We start from the raw sequence: 19,557 nt of genomic DNA on the forward strand, positions 1-19,557 counted from the left end.
AGCCTGAGTGAGGGGCTGATGGCTGTTTTCAGGCTTCCCACACCCCCTTCAGGGCGGGGGTCCCCACTGGGGTGCCTGGCCAGCCTGGATGAGGGGCTGACGGCTGTTTTCAGGCTGCCTGCACCCCCTTCAGGGTGGGGGTCCCAACTAGGGTGGCTGGCCAGCCTGTATGAGGGGCTGATGGCTCTTTTCAGGCTGGCCACACCCCCTTTACAGTGGGCATCCCCACTGGGGTGCCTGGTCAGTCTGGATGAGGGGCTGAGGGCTGTTTTTAGGCAGGCCAAGCCTGCAACTGAAGCTCCCAGTCTCTCCTTTTTTCTTTTTTCTTTTTTTATTCTGGGATTTATTTACCTTTTGTAATTGAAAATGTGTTGCAGCTCCAGCTCCGAGGCTGGCTGGCTGAAAGCAGGTATCTGTGGTTTGTTTAGCTTCTATAATTGCAACATTGTTGCATCTGGAGCTCAGAGCTGGGCCATGGCAGGTGGGGAACCTTGGCTTCCTCCATCACCGGGGCAACCAAGCCTCATGTTCCCTTCAGCTGCGTGGCTGATGGCCGCCATCTTTGTTGGCAATTAATTTGCATATACTGCTGATTTGCCAATGGGAAGTGTAGCGGAGGTATGGTTAATTACCATGTTTGTCTATTATTAGATAGGATTGGCTGTTTGCAAGTCTTCTTGAGAGAGGTGTATTTTCAGATCCCATGACCACTTTTTGATTGGGTTGTTTGGTGTTGTGTTTTACAAGTTCTTTATTTATTTTGGAAATTAAATCTTTGTCCAAGCTACTGTTTGCAAATATCATCTCTCATCTGGTTGACAACCTCTTCGTGTTGTTGACTTGGGGTTTCTTTTGTTCTTTTTTTCTAGTGCTTTAAGATGTGAGGTTAGGTTATTTACTTGGGATTTCTCTTATTTCTTGAGATAGGCCTGTACTGATATAAATTTCCCTCTTATTACTGTTTTTGCTGCATCTCAGAGGTTTTCATATGTTGTATGACAGTCATTATCATTTGTCTCTACATATCTCTTGATCTCATCTTTTATTTATCCTTTGACCCAGTCATTTTTTAGTAGTATGTTGTTTAATTTCCATGTATTTGTGGGTTTCTTTACTTCCTTTTTGCTGTTGATTTCTAATTTTCAGGGTGTTGTGGTAAGAGAATATGCTTGATATCATTTCAGTCTTCTTGAACTTGTTGATGCTAGTTTTGTGATCCAACGCATTGTCTGTCCTTGAGAATGTTCTACTTGCACTGGAGAAGAATCTATAATCTGATGATCTGGGATGAAAGGTTCTGTAAATGTCAATTATGTCCATTTAGCCTACTGTATTATTTAAAGCCAATATCTCTGTATTTTCTGTTTGGTTGATCTATCTAGAGCTGTCAATGGAATATTAAGGTCCCAAACTATGATTGTGTTTTGATCTGTTTCTCCCTTTAGTTCTATGAGTAGCTGTTTTATATATTTCAGTGCTCCTTGGGTTGGGTGCATATATATTAAGAAGTGTTATGTTTCATTATATAGTATTTCTTTATCATTATAAAGTGTCCATCTTTGTATTTTGTTATCTTGAAATCTATTTTGTCAGATATGACTACACTTGTTTTTCTGTGGATGTTATTGGCTTGAAGAATCATTTTCCACCCTTTTACTTTGAATCTACCTTTCTTTTTGCAGCTAAGATGTGTCTCTTGTAGGCAGCATTTGGTTGGGTTTTGTTTTTTGATCCATTCTGCTACTCTGTGCCTCTTTATTGGTGAATTCAGACCATTTACATTTAGGGTAATAATTTATATATGAGGATTTCCTACATTCATTTTATCTTTTGTTTTCTGGTAGCTCTTTACCTCAATTGATTATTTTCCTTTATGTTTCTGTCTTTTGTATTTGCTTGGTGATATTCCATACATCTGCCCCATGTTTCTTCTTTTTTTTAAACTATATGTCCTGGTTTTGGGATTTTTGTGTGCGGTTACCATTAGGTTTATAAAAATAAAGTTGCATATATAGCATAGTTTTGTTTTTTTTTTCTTTTGAATGCATCTAATGTTCATCTTTCTTTGCCAGCTCAGATCTTTCTCCATCCCCTTTTATGGTTTTGTTGTCACAAATTATCCCTGTTTGTGCTGTAAGGTTTTTTTATGATCTTACTCATAGTGTTGTGAACTTATGTTTTATGTTTCAGGTAGAATGAACTCCCTTGAGTATTTCCTACAGTGGAGGTTTTCTGGTGATAAAATCGCATAGCTTCTGTATGTTTGGGAAAGTCTTTACTTCTCCTTCATATTGAAAGGATAAGATTTCTAAATATGTTATTTGTGGCTGGTAATGTTTCTATTTCAGACCTTTGAATATTTGGTTCCATTCTCTTCTGGCTGGTAGAGTTTCTGCTGAGAAGTTAGATGAAATGCTGATGATTTCTCCTTTGTAGGTCACTTTCTTCTTTTCCCTGGTTACTTTGATATATTTTTCTTTGTCATTAATTTTTGGCAGCTTCAATATTAAGTGCTATGGAGAGAGCCTCTTTGGATTGAGGTAACGGTGTTCTGTTTGCTTCTTGGATTCAAAGATCTATTTCTTTCCATAGATAAAAGAAGTTCTCATCTACTGTTTGTTTTAATAGACTTTATTCCATGCTTCTTCTCTTCCTCCTTTGCAATGCCTATAATTCTAATAATTGCTTTTTCTGATTGAGTCAGATAGATCTTGTAGAGCTCTTTATTTTTTATTTTTTTATGCTCAGGTTTCTCTCTTCTTCCCTCTGCATCATGTCTTAATTCCTATATTCTATATCAGTGATTCTTTCCTCCTTCTGGTTGGTTCTGTTTTCCATGCTCAGTACTTAACTCTTAATCTCCTTAATTGCATGCTTCTTTTCCAGGAGTTCTGATTGGTTCTTTTATAAAGTTTCAAGCTTTTTGATAAAGTACTTTTGTTCCTTGATTTGTTTTCTAAGTGCACTGAATTGCCTGTTGGTATTTTCTCACATCTCATTGAATATTTTCAGAACTGCAATCTTGAAATACTGTCATTTATAGCACATATTTCTATTTGTTCCAGCTTGCTTTCTGAAAATTTTCTTTCTCTTTCTGCTCATCCTCATTACTGTGGCTCTTCATGGTATTTTCTGTCCTCCTTTGCTTATGCATTTATCTCTGAAGAAGTATTTCTACTATTTTCCAGTGGATGGTGCTAAAATGCAAGATTTTTTTACCTCTTGGTCCCCCAGTCTTGAACCTCTGTGGCTTCACTAAGACAGAATGGGAAGGCTGCTTGTAGGAAGGATTTGTTTTGCCCTCAACCTAATGGTGACTCAGCAATCGGTTTACAGATAATAAGCTCCTGGATCCGACTCTAAGGGCAATGGGAGACAAGTTTTGAGTGCCCAAGCAGCAGTAGGGCTCTATGGTTCTGTTTCTTTGTCTGAAACGGCACCACCCAGTCTGACAATGGAGAGTTGCTTGGCAGAATCCATGCTCTGTCAGGCATCTGCTGGCTCAGTAACTCCCAGTTCTCTTGCTAATGAACCAGAGTAACCTTAAGAGAATCCCATTTCCTGAAACCCCTAGAAGTCCATCAGCTACAGAAGACCCTCCTTCTTTGGTCTGCATTACCATGGCAGGGTACACAATCTAGTTTAGATTCAGGCTGTGGGCCTACTGGGTGGCACTGAGCTAGAGGGCCCCACCTGATAAATCTAGGAGATTTATTCCAATGTAATATAGTCTAGATCTTCATACCATTTGTCCCTGCCACAGGGGGTGGTCATGGAATCAGACTTTTAAGTTAAAAACTTGAGAAAATTAAATGCAGCTTCTCCTGAGAAAAAAAGCCTGAACACCTTTACCTCAGGGAAACAGAATGAATGCTTTGAAAAATATCACCACCTCTTCCTCATTGCCTGCTTAGTATAAACAAATGATTCAGTGCTACAGAGAATACAAAGCATCAGGTAGGAAAATATATAATTGCCTGATTAATTCTAAGCCAGTCATATTTCATTCCTCCCAGTCTACTTTATGAAGAGGAAGTGCTCTTTAAGGATTCAGTAGGGCTAAGTTATCATTCTAGAAGAAGGCCCACTGTAAGACACTGCCTGATGAGAAGGCATAAGCCTTGAGGTATCCCACAGACTGAAATGATCAGCCCAGCTCAGGTGTGTTATTCATTTGGAGCCATAAAAACTTACTCTGATTGTCAACAGCTCTGGATACTTATGAAAACAGTGGTAATTAAAACTAGTCCCCTGAAGACCCCAGAATAATTGAGACAGACTCTATGGTTCCTAATTTTTATTCAGAGCCTAACACCTGAGTGAAACAGCCTTCCCATCCCCTAAACAATGGAGATAGCAGGACTGATTCTATTTCCAACAACATTCCAACTCCAATCTCCCAATGTGGACTATAGAGAACAAGGCTTAGGTTACCAGATGGAACCTACAAAAAAGAACAGGGAAATTCCTAATTGTCAGAACTTTCTAACAGTTAAAGCTACCGAACGATAGAAAGGTTTTGCCGGCTATCCATCAGACAATGGTTTATGGCCATATTGTGTGGATGTTGTAGCTATCTCCACTGGGTGACAAAGTGAAATAGATAACATAGGCACTTCCAACTGTAAGAGCTAAGGTCCATATGAGTATCATATTGCAGCTATTTCCATAGATACTTAGAAACTGTAATCCAGCTAGTATCAAATAGTACAACTGATGACATATCTGCCTGGAAGGGCATCATTTTGTAATTCACAAATAGGCACTGTGTAGACTTACAACCTACACATTCATGGTTTTAAAGGTTGCTTCTGAGCAAGGGTTCTGGATCAACTAATTGCTTCCAAAGATCAACCTTATATACAATGGTTAGAACCAACTATGTATTGGAACTGCCTCCTAAGAGTGGCTGGCCAAAAGTCAAGGTATTCAAGGTAAGCACAACTTCCAGTGGGAACCACCCTTAGCCTATTTCTCTGGATCTGAAGGTAGTTCCACATTTATATATAGTAGGATATCAGGGCATTCTTTTTAAATTGTAATTGATTTCAGAAAGGAAGGGAAAGGGAGAGAGATAGAGGTGGAAACATCAATGATGACAGAGAATCATTGATTGGCTGCCTCCTGCAAGTCCCCTACTGGGGATTGAGCCTGCAACCTGGGCATGTGCCCTTGGACAGAATTGAACCCGGAACCCTTCAGTCCGCAGGCCAATGTTCTATCCACTGAGCCAAACCAGCTAGGGTTGGCATCCTTTTTTTTTTAAATCTCACTTGGAATTGTCTGGGTGTTTTCTCTTGCAATAGGCTTTCAAATATCCAGGGTATCTTAATTACTCTGAGAGGATCTCAGGAAATCCAAATTAGCCATGATGGGTTTAGACCAGATCTCAGAACCTCTCTTCATCTTGTCAAGGGCTTCTAATAATGTTTGCTAGTTGATAGCCCTGCTAATTTGGAGGTAAATGCCAGAGCTTTTTAAAAATAATTGTTCCAAGTCTATAGCAGCATTTCTCAGGTAATAATAATAACAACAATAGCAATAATAGACAAGGTGAAAACAATATCTACCTGTATTTACTGATAGGCAATTTATATAAACTTTTTTATAATCCTTTGAAAAATTATTTAAAGTGGCTACTACTGTCCATTTTAATACGTGAGAAAATTAATATTCAAAGAGATTTATTATCTAGTTCAAGAGAGCATACTCATTAGAAATTCCTGTATTCAAACTAAGGTGTGTCTAGCTCTTGAGCCTTGACTTTTAAACCCATATTGCATCAACTAAAGGCTTCATTTCCATAGAAACTTCTGTATTAATCTTTTAAGCCCTCCATTTTTCCTCATCAAAATCACCTAAGCATCCCACTCTGAATTGCCAAGGTTTATGGTTAAAAATCACATGGGGCCTGTCACCTCATAGTGTCCTAGCATGTCTCAGTGGAAAAAGCCCTCTGAGGCCACCAGGTTCAGCTTGAGGCCAAGAGATTTATTCATAGACAAGACCCTGGGCACAACTCTAGCTTCTCCAATATTTCTACAGATTTCTTTTTGTTCATTTTACCCCATTGGCCCCTAGTTTTGTTAATTAAGCTCTTATGGGATCATCTCTTCAGGGCAAGGACTTGGTTTTTTTGACACAGTTTTCTGGACTATATTACTTTTTTAAAAATTTTGTTTTATTGCTTAAAGTATTACAAACAGTATTACATATGTCTCCCTTTTTCCCCCCTTTATCTTCCCCTGGCCTCCCCTACCCCCCACAGTGTCTTATGTCCATTGGTTATGCTTATATGCATGCATACAAACTTTTCGGCTGATCTCTTATCCCCATCCCAAACCACCCCGGCCTTCCCACTGTAGTTTGACAATCTGTTCGATGCTGCTCTGCCTTTGTATCTATTTTTGTTCATCAGTTTATAATGGTCTTTATTATCCATGAATGAGTGAGATCATGTGGTATTTTTCCTTCATTGCTGGCTTATTTCACTTAGCATAATGCTCTCCAGTTCCATCCATGCTGTTGCAAATGGTAAGAATGCCTTCTTTTTTACAGCAGCATAGTATTCCATTGTGTAGATGTACCACAGTTTTCTAATCCACTCATCTGCTGATGGGAACTTAGGATGTTTCCAAATCTTAGCTATGGTAAATTGTGCTACTATGAACATAGGGATGCATATATATCCTTTCTGATTGGTGTTTCTGGTTTCTTGGGATATATTCTTAGAAGTGGATCACTGGGTCAAATGAGAGGTCCATTTTTAACTTTTTGAGGAAACTCCATACTGTCTTCCATAGTGGCTGCACCAGTCTGCATTCCCACCAGCAGTGCACAAGTGTTCCCTTTTCTTCGCATCCTCTCCAGCACTTGTAGTTTGTTGATTTGTTGATGATAGCCATTCTGACAGGTGTGAGATGGTACCTCATTGTTGCTATGATTTTCATCTCTCAGATGATTAGTGACTTTGAGCATGTTTTCATATGTCTAGGCTTTCTGAACGTCCTCTTTTGAAAAGTGTCTATTGCCGAGCCAGTTTGGCTCAGTGGATGGAGCGTGGCCTGCGGACTCAGGGGTCCCAGGTTCGATTCAGGTCGAGGGCGTGTACCTTGGTTGCGGGTGCATCCCCAGTGGGGGGCATGCAGGAGGCGGCTGATCAATCTTTCTTTCTCACTGATGTTTCTAAATCTCTATCCCTCTCCCTTCTTCTCTATGGAAAATCAATAGAATATATGTTAAAACAAAGAAAAGAAAAGAAAAGAAAAGTGTCTCTTTAGGTCCTTTGCCCATTTTTTTTATTGGATTGTTTATCTTCCTTTTGTTAAGTTGTATGAGTTCCCTATAAATGTTGGAGATTAAACCCTTATTGGTGATAACATTGGCAAATATGTTCTCCCATGCAGTGGGCTTTCTTGTTGTTTTCTTGATGGTTTCTTTTGCTGTGCAGAAGCTTTTTATTTTGATGTAGTCCCATTTGTTTATTTTATCTTTAGTTTCCAATGCCCTAGGAGCTGTATCAGTGAAGAAATTGCTTTGGCATACATCTGAGATTTTGTTGCCTTTGGGTTCCTCTAGTATTTCTTATGGTTTTCTATCTTACATTTAAGTCCTTTATCCATTTTGAGTTTATTTTTGTGTATAGTATAAGTTGGTGGTCTAGTTTCATTTTTTTTTTTTGCATGTATCTGTCCAATTTTCCCAACACCATTTATTGAAGAGACCGTCTTGACTCCATTGTATGTTCTTGCCTCCTTTGTCAAATATTAATTGAGCATATTGGTTCGGGTTGATTTCAGGGTTCTCTATTCTATTCCATTGATCTATATGTCTGTTCTTGTGCCAGTTTCAGGCAGTTTGGAGAACAGTGGCTTTGTAATACAGCTTTATATCTGGTATTGAGATCCCACCTACTTTGTTCTTCTTTCTCAGGATTGCTGCAGCTATTAGGGTCTTTTTTTATTCCAGATGAATTTTTGGATAGTTCATTCTAGGTCTGTGAAATATTCCATTGGTATTTTAATGTGGAGTGCGTTGAATTTATAGATTGCTTTGGGTAGTATGGACATTTTAATGATGTTGATTCTACCAATCTATGAACATGGTATGTTCTTCCATCTGTTTATGTCTTCCTCTATCTCTTTTTTTAACGTCCTGTAGTTTTCTGAGTAGAGTTCTTTTACCTCTTTAGTTAATTTTATTCCTAGGTATCTTAATTTTTTTGGTGCGATGGTAAATAGGATTGCTTTTTTAGTCTCTCTTTCTGTAAGTTCACTATTGGTGTATAGAAATTGCCATAGATTTATTGACGTTAATTTTCATCCTGCTGCATTGCAGAATTCATTTATTAAGTCTAATAGTTTTTTGATGGAGTCTTTAGGGTTTTTTTATGTACAATATCATGACATAGTACTGGAAGTATTAGCCATTGCAATTAGACAAGAAGAAGAAATAAAAGGCATCCAAGTTGGAAAAAAAGTAGTAAAACTGTCCTTATTCGCAGATGACATGATATTGTACATATATTACTTCTTAATACTATAGAAATTATAAGTCATAGTAAAAATGAAAACATAGAGTTTTCACACAAAGACTGGTATTGTGAACTACTAGATCCTGAGCAAACATCCTAACTCACTCAGGACATCTACTTTGTTCTGTTTTCATCTATATCATAAAAAGTCTGTGATTGTGATGCCATAATGGCATCAGGACCAAAGACTGGTCTCACCAGGAGGTGAATTGATGGGTGGGCGGGACTTCTGGCTCCCACAGTGGGCGGGACTTCTGGAGCGTAGTGGGCTGCCAGCAGCATCCGTGGAGCATGCGAGGCTTTGTAGGGCAGAGGACATGGCCCTGATGGCAAGTTAGGCCTATGGGACCCTACTTGTGCACGATTTAATCGTGCACTGGTCCTCTAGTCTAATTGAAAAGTGGAGAAAGGATTGCTGTTGTTGTATTTTAAGATTATGCACACAGGCCTACATTTATATGAGCATTTTTTTCACATTTTAGGATATCTAGTGTGTGATGAATTTGTCTATGGAATTATAACATCATGAAAAGAGATTGCTATTTTTCTTCTGAGACTACCTTAATTGTAATGGGTTTAAATGGTGGTGCTATAAAAATTAAATTCAAAATATTTCATAATTTTACACTTTCCCTAATGTTCACCATTAGCAATGGATGGGAATGCAAACAAATACATGTATATTAAATAATAAAGCTTAATAAGTCAGGGAAGGAATGGAATGAAAAAATGTCTAACACCTCTAGAGATAACTAATGATAGTTTGCCTTCCTAGTTACTTCCTTGACTTGGGTTTATTGGGACTTGAATATATGCATCAAAATGTCCTTTATTAACAACCAAATTTATACCAAGCTTGTTGCCCAAGGGTGTTTAATATCAATTACTATGTAGATTGGCTGCCTATTTTCAGAAATGTACAGTTGAGGACCTTTAATTTCCATGTTAAAATCATATAGAGTTGGCCCTGACCAGTTTGGCTCATAGTATAGAGCATCGGCCTGCAGACTCAAGGGTCCCGGGTTCAATTCCAGTCAAGGGCATGTACCTTGGTTGCAGGCACATCCCCAATGGGGGGTATGCAGGAGGCAGCTGATCGATGTTTCTCTCTCATCGATGTTTCTAACTCTCTATCCCTCTCCCTTCCTCTCTGTAAAAAAATCAATAAAATATATTTTTAAAAAATCATATAGGGTTGATTGGAGAGTAAAATAAGAGCTGAGTTCAGCTCTTTGCACTCAGGTTCTGGACAAGCTAGTTCTACCCAAAGGAGAGTAGCCTGAATACCATGAACCCATTTCTGGATCCAGCTTTGAGACTCCATGAGACAGTTCCCTAGTCATCATGGCTTTGCATTGCTTGGTGAATTAAAATGAGAAGAACAAAGTCTCATGAAGACTTCACTTGTGATTACTTGTTAATAGTATTAATGATGTCTAAAATAACTGTAACCTGTATCAGGTTATAATGCTCTATGAAAACCTGTGTTTTCATAAAACATTTCACATTCAAAAGTTTAATTATTATCCTATTTAACAGATGAGAAGGCTAGATGAGGTTCAGAGATAATAAATGACTTACCCAATATAGCAGACTTTATGATTGGCCAAGCAGTTTAATCCAAATATATCAATATGTCTTATTTTGTTTTATGATTTTTTTATATTGCTGCTAATTTTACTTATTTAATACATCATCTTTTGTAAGTTATATCCTCTGGGAAAACATTATATATTCTCAAGTTACAGGTGAAGATAGTATGGGTTCCATGTTTACCTCCATGATTTCCTAGCTGTGTGATCATGAACAAGTTGTTTACTCTCTCTAAGTCTTGGTGTTTACATTTAGAAAATATGGCTAATAATAGCACTTCCTTCATAGATTTCAATAGCATGCTCCTGATTAAATGATTAGCACCTTCTCTGACACAGAAATTGATTCTCTAAATAATAGGAATCATTTATCACTTAGGTATAAATTAACACATAGTCATTGACTACCTATATTCAGAGTATTGAAAGAGAGAGAGAGAGAGAGAGAGAGAGAGAGAGAGAGAGAGAGAGAGAGAGAGAGAGAATAAAGTCCTTTTTGACCAGCAAAAAAAAAACCCACACTTGAAGCCTGGGACAAGGTCTAAGATTGTATTTATGAAATAAAAATATTAACACCAAATGCTCTTTGAAGGTTGATTAACTGGAATTTTAAGATAATAAGCACTTTTCCCTCTGTAGCTCAAACTTGGAGACAGTGAGGTGCACTGGAATTAATATTCTTATAGAAAAAAAGGGCTCTGTGTGCTTGATCAACAATCTTGAAGGTGCTATTTCATCGCCAAAATTCAGTCCATTCATATTTTCAGGTATCTTTCCTTAGTATAGAAAGACTTCTTAGCCATATCATGAGCTTACTTCTGTTGGATCAAATCTTATAGGAAGATATCAGTCATATATCAAAAGTTAATGGCAAGCCATTTCTCGCCCAGCTATTTTGTGACCACCGAACTGCCACAGTGCAGAGGGAATAGAAAGGTAGTGGAAGTTCACTGGGCATTTTTCCTCTTTCATCTAGAAATCCCCAGCAGGCTTTGGGAATAGCCTCTGTACCTAGAGGCTATTATCATACCCCTATTCTTTCATGGCAGACTTGGACCATCTTTTTCTCTAGAGATCCAATGCTACGTCCCACCTCCACAGTGATTAATCTGCATTTATTATACGTTCCGTAGTAAAAATATATAGATTTTGGTCATTTCTGGAGATGCTGAAATAGTCCTTTTTTTGTTCTTGATTTAGGAGAAGGTAGAGAGGAATGATGTGTGCAGAGTATGATATAAATATGATCTCAAATATCTAATTAGCTGAAAGAATCTTGGTTCCCTTTGCACCTTTGACAGAATTGCAGCTGTCAGATTGTAGTTCCATTATTTTATCCTCATTGCAAGATTAATCTGAGTATGGCTTATAAAAGACACTTTCTAACATGAACACTACTCTGCTTATTTTGTAGGATGCTTGAGGACGACCTGAAGCTGAGCAGTGATGAAGATGACCTTGAGCCTGTGAAGACCTTGACTACTCAGTGCACTGCCACTGAGCTCTACCAGGTAGGAATACCTTAAGGCTTGGTTTGGGAACTAAGGGGTGGGGGCAAAAGGAACTGGAATGGTGTTGTTATCCAGAATCCTATGCACTGCTTCATCTCTGGTCTTTGGTGAGAGGGAAAAAAAGCAAAGATAGGCATAGTATTCTGGAACAGGATGGATCAGCTTACACTTTCATTAAAACTAGAGGCCCGGTGCACAAAATTCGTGCACTGGGGGGGTGTTCCTCAGCCCAGCCTGCACCCTCTACAATCTGGGACCCCTCGGGGGATGTCCCACAGGGATCGAGCCTAAACCAGCAGTCAGACATCCCTCTCACAATCCAGGACTGCTGGCTCCCAACTGCTCGCTTGCCTGCCAGCCTGATCATCTCAAAACCACTCCCCTTCCAGCCTGATCGATGCCTAACAGCTCCTCTGCCTGCCCGATTGCCTCCAACTTCCCTCCCCTGCTGCCCTGGTTGCCCCCAACTACCCTCTCCTGCTGACCTGATCTTGCCCCCAATGGCCCTCCCCTGCCAGCCTAATCTCTCCCCTAACTGCCCTCCCCTGCTGGCCTGTTCACCCCTAACTGTCTCTGTCTGCCTCATTGTCCCCAACTGCCCCCCAACTGCCCTCCCTTGCTGGCCTGGTTGCTCCCAAGTGCCCCCCCTTGCCGGCCTGATCTCACCCCCAATTGCCCTTCCCTGCCAGATTGATCACCCTTAATGGCCTCTGCCTTGGCCCCCACAACCATGGCTTTGTCTGGAAGGAAGTCAGACGTCTGGAAGATGGCCGGTCAACCTGGAACCTGGTCTAATTAGCATATTACCCTTTTATTAGTATAGATCAGCCATGGACAAACTACAGCCCGCGGGCCGGATCCGGCCCGTTTGAAATGAATAAAACTAAAAAAAAAAAAAAAAAAAAAAAAAAAAAAAAAAAAAAAAAGACCGTACCCTTTTATGTAATGATGTTTACTTTGAATTTATATTAGTTCACACAAACACTCCATCCATGCTTTTGTTCCAGCCCTCCGGTCCAGTTTAAGAACCCATTGTGGCCCTCAAGTCAAAAAGTTTGCCCACCCCTGGTATAGATAGATTATATAGGATAAGATTGCTTAAATGGGGGGGGGGGCTTTTTCAGCATGAGGAGATGCTCTTGGCTTATAGCCAGCCATATGCACTATATTGCCAAAGTGGTCATTAAAAAATTGAACTGCTTTCTTACATCTTACACCAAATAGCTGTTGCCCTTAAAACCCCTCCTCAGGCCCCACCTTAGATTCTGCCTTTGTAGTTCAGCCAGATTAGGTTCTGATTGGTCAGTTTCTATTCCAGTCAGCATCAAAAGCTCTGCCTCCTAGGCAGACATTGGCTCCTGGAACTTCACCCAGATTAAGTTCTGATTGGTCAGTTTCTATTCCAGTCAGCGTCTCCAGGCCTACCTCTGGGCCTGATCAGAGAGGCAGGGCTGATTAGCAGCCCCTGATGGAGGCCCTGAGAAAAACAGAGGCCTGGCTGCTGGGGAAACCCAGAGATAAAGAGAGAGGCAACAGCTGGTCAACAGCTGCCACAGAGGCTGCAGATCAGAACCTGCCTTTCTCTCTCTCTCTCTCTCTGCAGGCCTCTCTCTGGGCCTGATCTGCAGCCCCCTCGGCAGTCAGTGCTGGGTCGCTGCACCAGCATTGGCTGAAGTCAGTGCTGAGTCACCACGGCAACCCAGCACTGACTTCCGGTGTTTGGCCAAGCCTTCCATCGTTATGGACCCTGGCTCTTTATATATAGAGAATTAGAGTAAAGAGATGTTGAGCTCTTGAAAACTGCTTTCATCTTCTCCCTGTTTCCTCTTTGGCATACGCAATATTGGTTGTTAGTAAGCAATTGAGATTTTCTTTCCCTTTCTTGGGCTAAGTATTGTCTTGAGTGAGCTGTAACTTTAGTAACTTCAGTGTGAGGTTTAGAGCCTATGCTCATTAATTAATTAAAATATAACTGTGATTACTCCATTCACCTTTCCCAGGTGTGCCACTTCAGAACACAGCTGAGAATCAGTACACAGAATCTTGCAGCTTTCATGAACCTTCAGGCAAAAGACATTTGGCAAAAACTTGAGTGACATTTTATAACTGGCTTCTTTTACTTACTATAATGTTTTCTAGGTTCATCCATGGTGTAACATGTATCGATACCACATTCCTTTTTGTGGCTAAATAATATTGTTTTATGGATCTACTACCTTTTATTTATCCATTCATCACTTTAGGGACATTTTGGTTGTTTCCACCTTTTAGCTATTGAAAATAGGGCTTCTATGAACATTTGTGTCTAAGTTTCATTGGAATATATGTTCCAGTTCTTTTGAATTTAATCTTTCATTTTTTTTCAATTCTTCCACCTAAAATTGAAATGGTTGAGTCATATAGTAATTCTATGTTTAACTAATTGAAGGACTGTCAAAATCATTTTCTTTTCAGGCAAAATAAAATAGTACCATGTTGATATTATAGTTAATTTATCTTATCTTATAATTGGGACCTTCATACCTCTGCAACATCAGAAGGAATGCTAAGATGTCCCACTTTATGGAGTTGCCCTTCCTCTGAGCCAGGCATTAAGTCAAGGTTCTCTGTTTCATTTGAAACTTGCAGAAAACCTTAGAGTTAAGTTTTGGCCTCTTGTCTAAGCTACAGCATTACAGAATCATTCTATTTGTGGCAGGATGGTTGGGAGAAAAGCATACAAACAAATGCTTTGGTGCATTAAATCACACCATTGGTTGGAGCTGACATTATACTTAGAAAATTTCCCAAAACCTAGTAGCTACATTCATACAGACATACTCCAATATAAAAGCTATTAGCTTTCTGGAGATATCCTCAACTTATCTCACCCATAATCATTGCACCTGGACTCACCTAAGGAGACCCAAATAGTTCAGGTTTAGTGAGTACAAACCACTCTTTTCCAAAAAGCTTCTGAGACGCTATGCTATGGCTTGCAACATAACAAATTCAAAAAGAATGCATTTCAAATGTATGTATGAAAATGAAATACAGGATCAAGACATGTTAATTTCTAATTTGACATTTAGTCCCAAGTATTTCATAATCAGAACAACCTCCCCTCTCCCTGCCCCCATTGGACCCCTCCACAGCAGTATTAGCCATGCTATGCACAAACACCAATAGAACAATTAGGATGTGTTTAAATGCTAAGTATTATTTCTTCAAATGGGAAAGTGGAGCATGCAGCCAGAATGGGACAATTATAATATACAAATTAAATATTCCATGAGTCAGCCATGGAGACTCAGGGTTATACAGAAGCATTTTTAACAAAAGATTTTACCTTCTAGTGACTCTTAAAATCAGATACACAAGTATGCATATGGTTTCAGAGAAAAAAAAATGTGATAGTACCCTGAAATTATTTTTTAAAAGTTTGTGTGCTCTCTTTACATTCCCCATTGCATTTTGCTTTCTCATTTAAGACTATTTAGGAAGCAGATATATCTACACTGTCTTCTAAGTTGGTGTGTCAGTGCTGGGACAGTGTGGGATAGAAAGCAAAATAATCAGTATATATCCAAATGGATTATAATCCTGGCTCTGCCACTTTCTGGTGAACTTGAACTAAAGACTTAAGTGTCTAGAAAATGGAGATAACAATAGCAGCTATTCATTTGGGTTGTAGTGAGGATTCAATGATTAAGTGAATGAAAATAGGCAAAATCATTTGAAAGTATGGTTAGAATATAGTATATGTTTATCACTTTTTGTTACATGATGATGATGAGCAGCAGCAGCAGCAGCATCGTACTACTAATAGCAATGTAAAATGTCTCCTATTTTTTGAGATGCCATATTAATTACCTTCCCTTTTCTTGTAAGAAATGGGATGTTAAAGAGAGCTGTTTAATTAACTAGCTGGAAAACAGCCAGTATGTGGCAAACTTGAATGAAAAGATTCTGCCTTGTCCTAACATTTATTAGCTATGTGTACCTGGCCATGAGGATTCATAAGTATAGTCATTAAGAGCATGATTTTTGGACTAGAGAAGCCTGGGCATCAATCCAACTCTATCACACACTATCTGCTTGACTTTGTGCAACTCACCTAATATCTCTAAGTCTTGGATTTCTCACCAATAAACTAAGATAAACCAGTTTTGTCCAATTCTTAGGAGTATTGTGAGAATCAAATGAAGATTGCATATAAGAAAATGCTTTTAAAACCATAAGCACTAAACAAAGGCTGGTTATTCATCCTTATGGCCCTTTAAGATATTAACTTCAGTTTGGCTTTGATGTCTATAGGGATCTGCTAGGAACTAGATTGAATGTCCTTATGGCCCCTCAAAGGCATCCCTGATTTGAACAACCTTTCCTCCCCTCTGAGATCTGACAAGTTTTAAACCAGATGTCCCAGGAAGAAAGGCCAAATTGCCAATGACACTGTACCAAGTCCTCCAGAAAAATTACATTTATTTATTCATTTACTTATTTATTTATTTATTATACATGTCTTTAAAAATAGTTTTTCTTCTAAGGCAGTGGTGCTCAACCTGTGGGTCACGACCCCTTTGGGGGTTGAATGACCCTTTCACAGGGGTCGCCTAAGACCATCCTGCATATCAGATATTTACATTACAATTCATAACAGTAGCAAAATTAAAGTTATGAAGTAGCAACGAAAATAATTTTATGGTTGGGGGTCACCACAGCAAGAGGAACTGTATTAAAGGGTCGCAGCATTAGGAAGGTTGAGAACCACTTTTCTAAGGTCTGATGTGAATGGAGAGTTGAGTCATGCCTTTTTATTATTGTTTTTATTTTTGCTTTCTGAGCTCTCACTCTGAAGGAAGGCTGTATTCACCTTGGTTTTCTCTCAGGAGCTCCCCCTGAATGGGAAATAGTCATTTGAAGATGACATTGGACTGTGGAATGTTCAAGAACAGTGTTTGAATTGGGTGCAGTGTTTTTTACTTAGTGTCTGCATAAACATATGTGTTGCAATACATTCTTTTATAGCTATATATCAATAATATGGATGGGCCCAGCTGGTATGTCTCAGCAGTTGAGTGTTGACCTATGAACAAGGAGGTCACAGTTTGATTCAGTCAGGCACATGGCCTGGTTGTGGGCTCCATCCCCAGTAGGGGGTATGCAGAAGGCAGCTGATCAATGTTTCTCATAAATGATGTTTTTATCTCCCTCTCCCTTCCTCTCTGAAATAAATAAAAATATATTTAAAAAATAAAATAATATGATTGGGATGTGAGGGCTACATGATGTCAATTAGCCAGCTGACTGACTGACTGACTTTTTACTCTTCAGATGCTGCTTTTAGCATGATATATATATATATATATATATATATATATATATATAACCTTTCCATGATATATATATATATATATATATATATATATAACCTTGCCATGATATATATATATATATATATATATATATATATATATATACACACACACACACATACCAACCATGGCCTTTATTCCTATATAACACTTATTGAATTGCCATTTTAAGCAAGTAATTTAGGGCTAGTAATGATGATGTGATGAGTCACTGGGTTTTGGTGGGACAGTGGCATGATCCAGTAGACACAGTTCTTAGGAGTTCATAGGTGTAAAGTTCTTTGCACATATTTACCTCATAGCTCTGAAATTTCAGTTTTCTTTTTTTTTTAAGTTTTCCTTTTGGTTAAAATTTTCTTCTTATGTTTCTCAGGATTAAAAGAACCCGTGAAAATGAGGGGTTAAACCTGGAATCAATTTTCATTTACAGCTGAGATGCAGTTATTGATGTTGTGCTTGCAGTTCAATAAAAGATCTAAAGATACAGACTTAGTGCTTCTCTTTCAATATAAGCAGCCTAATCAGTCTCAAATGTTTTTTAACAAAGAAATTGTATTGACAGGTATATTAAAATTTCTGTCCTTAAAAGTTTTAAGCTATCCACAATTTGACCTATTCCAAAGGCTTCTAGAATGTATGTTGACCACACTTCAGAGCTCCTTCAAGTACATATTCATAGAACCTGGTAAACATCTGCTTAATATTCCATTTAATGTTATCATGATGCTTGATTTACACAGTTCTAAGCATGTAGTCTATTATTATACTCTGGTGGCAGGATGGCCTATGATGCCTAGGTTCTGAGGCCAGGTTAGATCTTGGCATGGCTCTCTTATGCCTTAATAATCTGATTGGCATTTGAAGCAACAGACTTTAGAAGCATAACAATCATAAAAATATATATTGTTAGAAACTGCCTTTAGGGCATTTTAATATTTATACTGTCTTATTAATTTGAATTAGACCAACATCTTAGATGACTTTATTTAGTCCAGTTAGAAGTTTGGACAATGGACACTATGGCTGGAAATGTTAAGGTAGTGACCAGGCTCAACTAAAGGATTCTAGATAAAGCTTGGAGTGATATGTTGGTTCTTTAAAAACAACTGAACAATTTGCTTTGAGCACAAAGTTATTCTAATGAGTTGTGTCTGAATACATTGTTGTAGGTAGCTTCAATGTATGCAGTTTTATTGAAACCAAGCTTGTCTCTTTTTCTGGCTCAGGATTGTCCTGATACCCCTAGAAAAGTGCACTTAATTGCAAGTGAAAGAATTTTACTGCATATATGTGAACATTTAAAATAGATGCTAGTATCAGAGCTGCACCCCAAAGATGTTAACATTCACAGGAAAAGTGTGTCTTTTTAGCTCTTCCCCTACACTTCTTAATTTTATTTGTCTGGTGATTACTAATTACCTCATACAAATACCTCAAACAAACAGCTTGCTTTTAAACTAGTTTCTTGATTTTGGTTTTATAGTTAATTTAATTTAATTTTTTTGTTTGTTTGTTTTTCTGGTTACTGTTGGGAAAGCTCACAGGCTAGGTCAGTGATGGCGAAACTTTTGAGCTCGGCGTATCAGCATTTTGAAAAACCCTAACTTAACTCTGGTGCCGTGTCACATAGAGAAAATTTTTGATATTTGAAACCATAGTAAAACAAAGATGTATATTTTTGGTATTTATTTTATATATTTAAATGCCATTTAAAAAAGAAAAATCAACCAAAAAATGAGTTCGCGTGTCACCTCTGACACGCATGTCATAGGTTTGCCATCGCTGGGCTAGGTTGTTATTTGATAATTGAAAATTAGATAAATTCTATGGTAGCAGAAAAATCAGAATATTCTGGCAGCTTTGAGATGTGTTCCTTATACCTGTGATGCATGTTGTACTTTGTAAACATAGGAGCCCATTTAAATTCAAGCCCACTTTTATGTTTAAAGTTTGCTATTGAAAAATATGCAATAAATTTTACTCCTGCTATCAACTGGCTTTTTTGAAGTTGACATGCTGTAGTGAATTCATTTGTTGTGACAACAGAGATCCTTCCCTGTTGTAATTGTTCCTATTTTTTAGCCACAGTTCTCCCTCCTCATGCTCAACAAGTTGTTACCTCCCCAAGGTTTCCCTGCATTTCCATTTACAGAAAAGCTGGGGAAGGCCTCTTCAGTAATGTTAATATGGCATACACAGCAAGAGAAATCAGCCTGTCAGAGCTATATAGAAACAGCAGATTGATTAGGATGAAACCAGGTGCAAAATAACTTTGATAGAGTCTTTTAATGTAAACAGTTTATCTGTCATTTCTTTTCATTGAAACCCCCCACAAAATGATGGAGTTTGGCGGTTAAAGCTGAAGAATGTAGCTGAGTAAAATAATTATATTGTCATACTCTATCCAGCAAATAGAGAATGAGTGGATATTTTAATTTACTCATTGAGGACAGGAAAGTAAATAGGATAACATATAAGGTTAATAGAATAACATTGGCCTTCATATTCATAAGATTGCGTTCCCTATTTGGCTGCATTAGCATAGAGACTAGAGAAATATGAAA

At 38.4% G+C, this 19,557-nt stretch overlaps 1 protein-coding gene across 2 annotated transcripts in view; it reads left to right on the forward strand.

Moving 5' to 3' along the window:
• The window catches only part of AFF2 (ALF transcription elongation factor 2), a 626,368-nt gene that overhangs the window by 496,150 nt on the left and 110,661 nt on the right, over positions 1–19,557 (forward strand). For both annotated transcript variants that reach the window (XM_081081418.1, XM_081081419.1), the window contains one exon: positions 11,540–11,636. In XM_081081418.1, coding sequence (XP_080937544.1) covers positions 11,540–11,636 — 97 coding nt within the window. The remainder of the gene's footprint in view (positions 1–11,539; positions 11,637–19,557) is intronic.

Source organism: Myotis nattereri, assembly GCF_964212035.1.
Source record: "Myotis nattereri genome assembly, chromosome: X".
In the NCBI taxonomy this organism is placed as follows: Eukaryota; Metazoa; Chordata; class Mammalia; order Chiroptera; family Vespertilionidae; genus Myotis; species Myotis nattereri.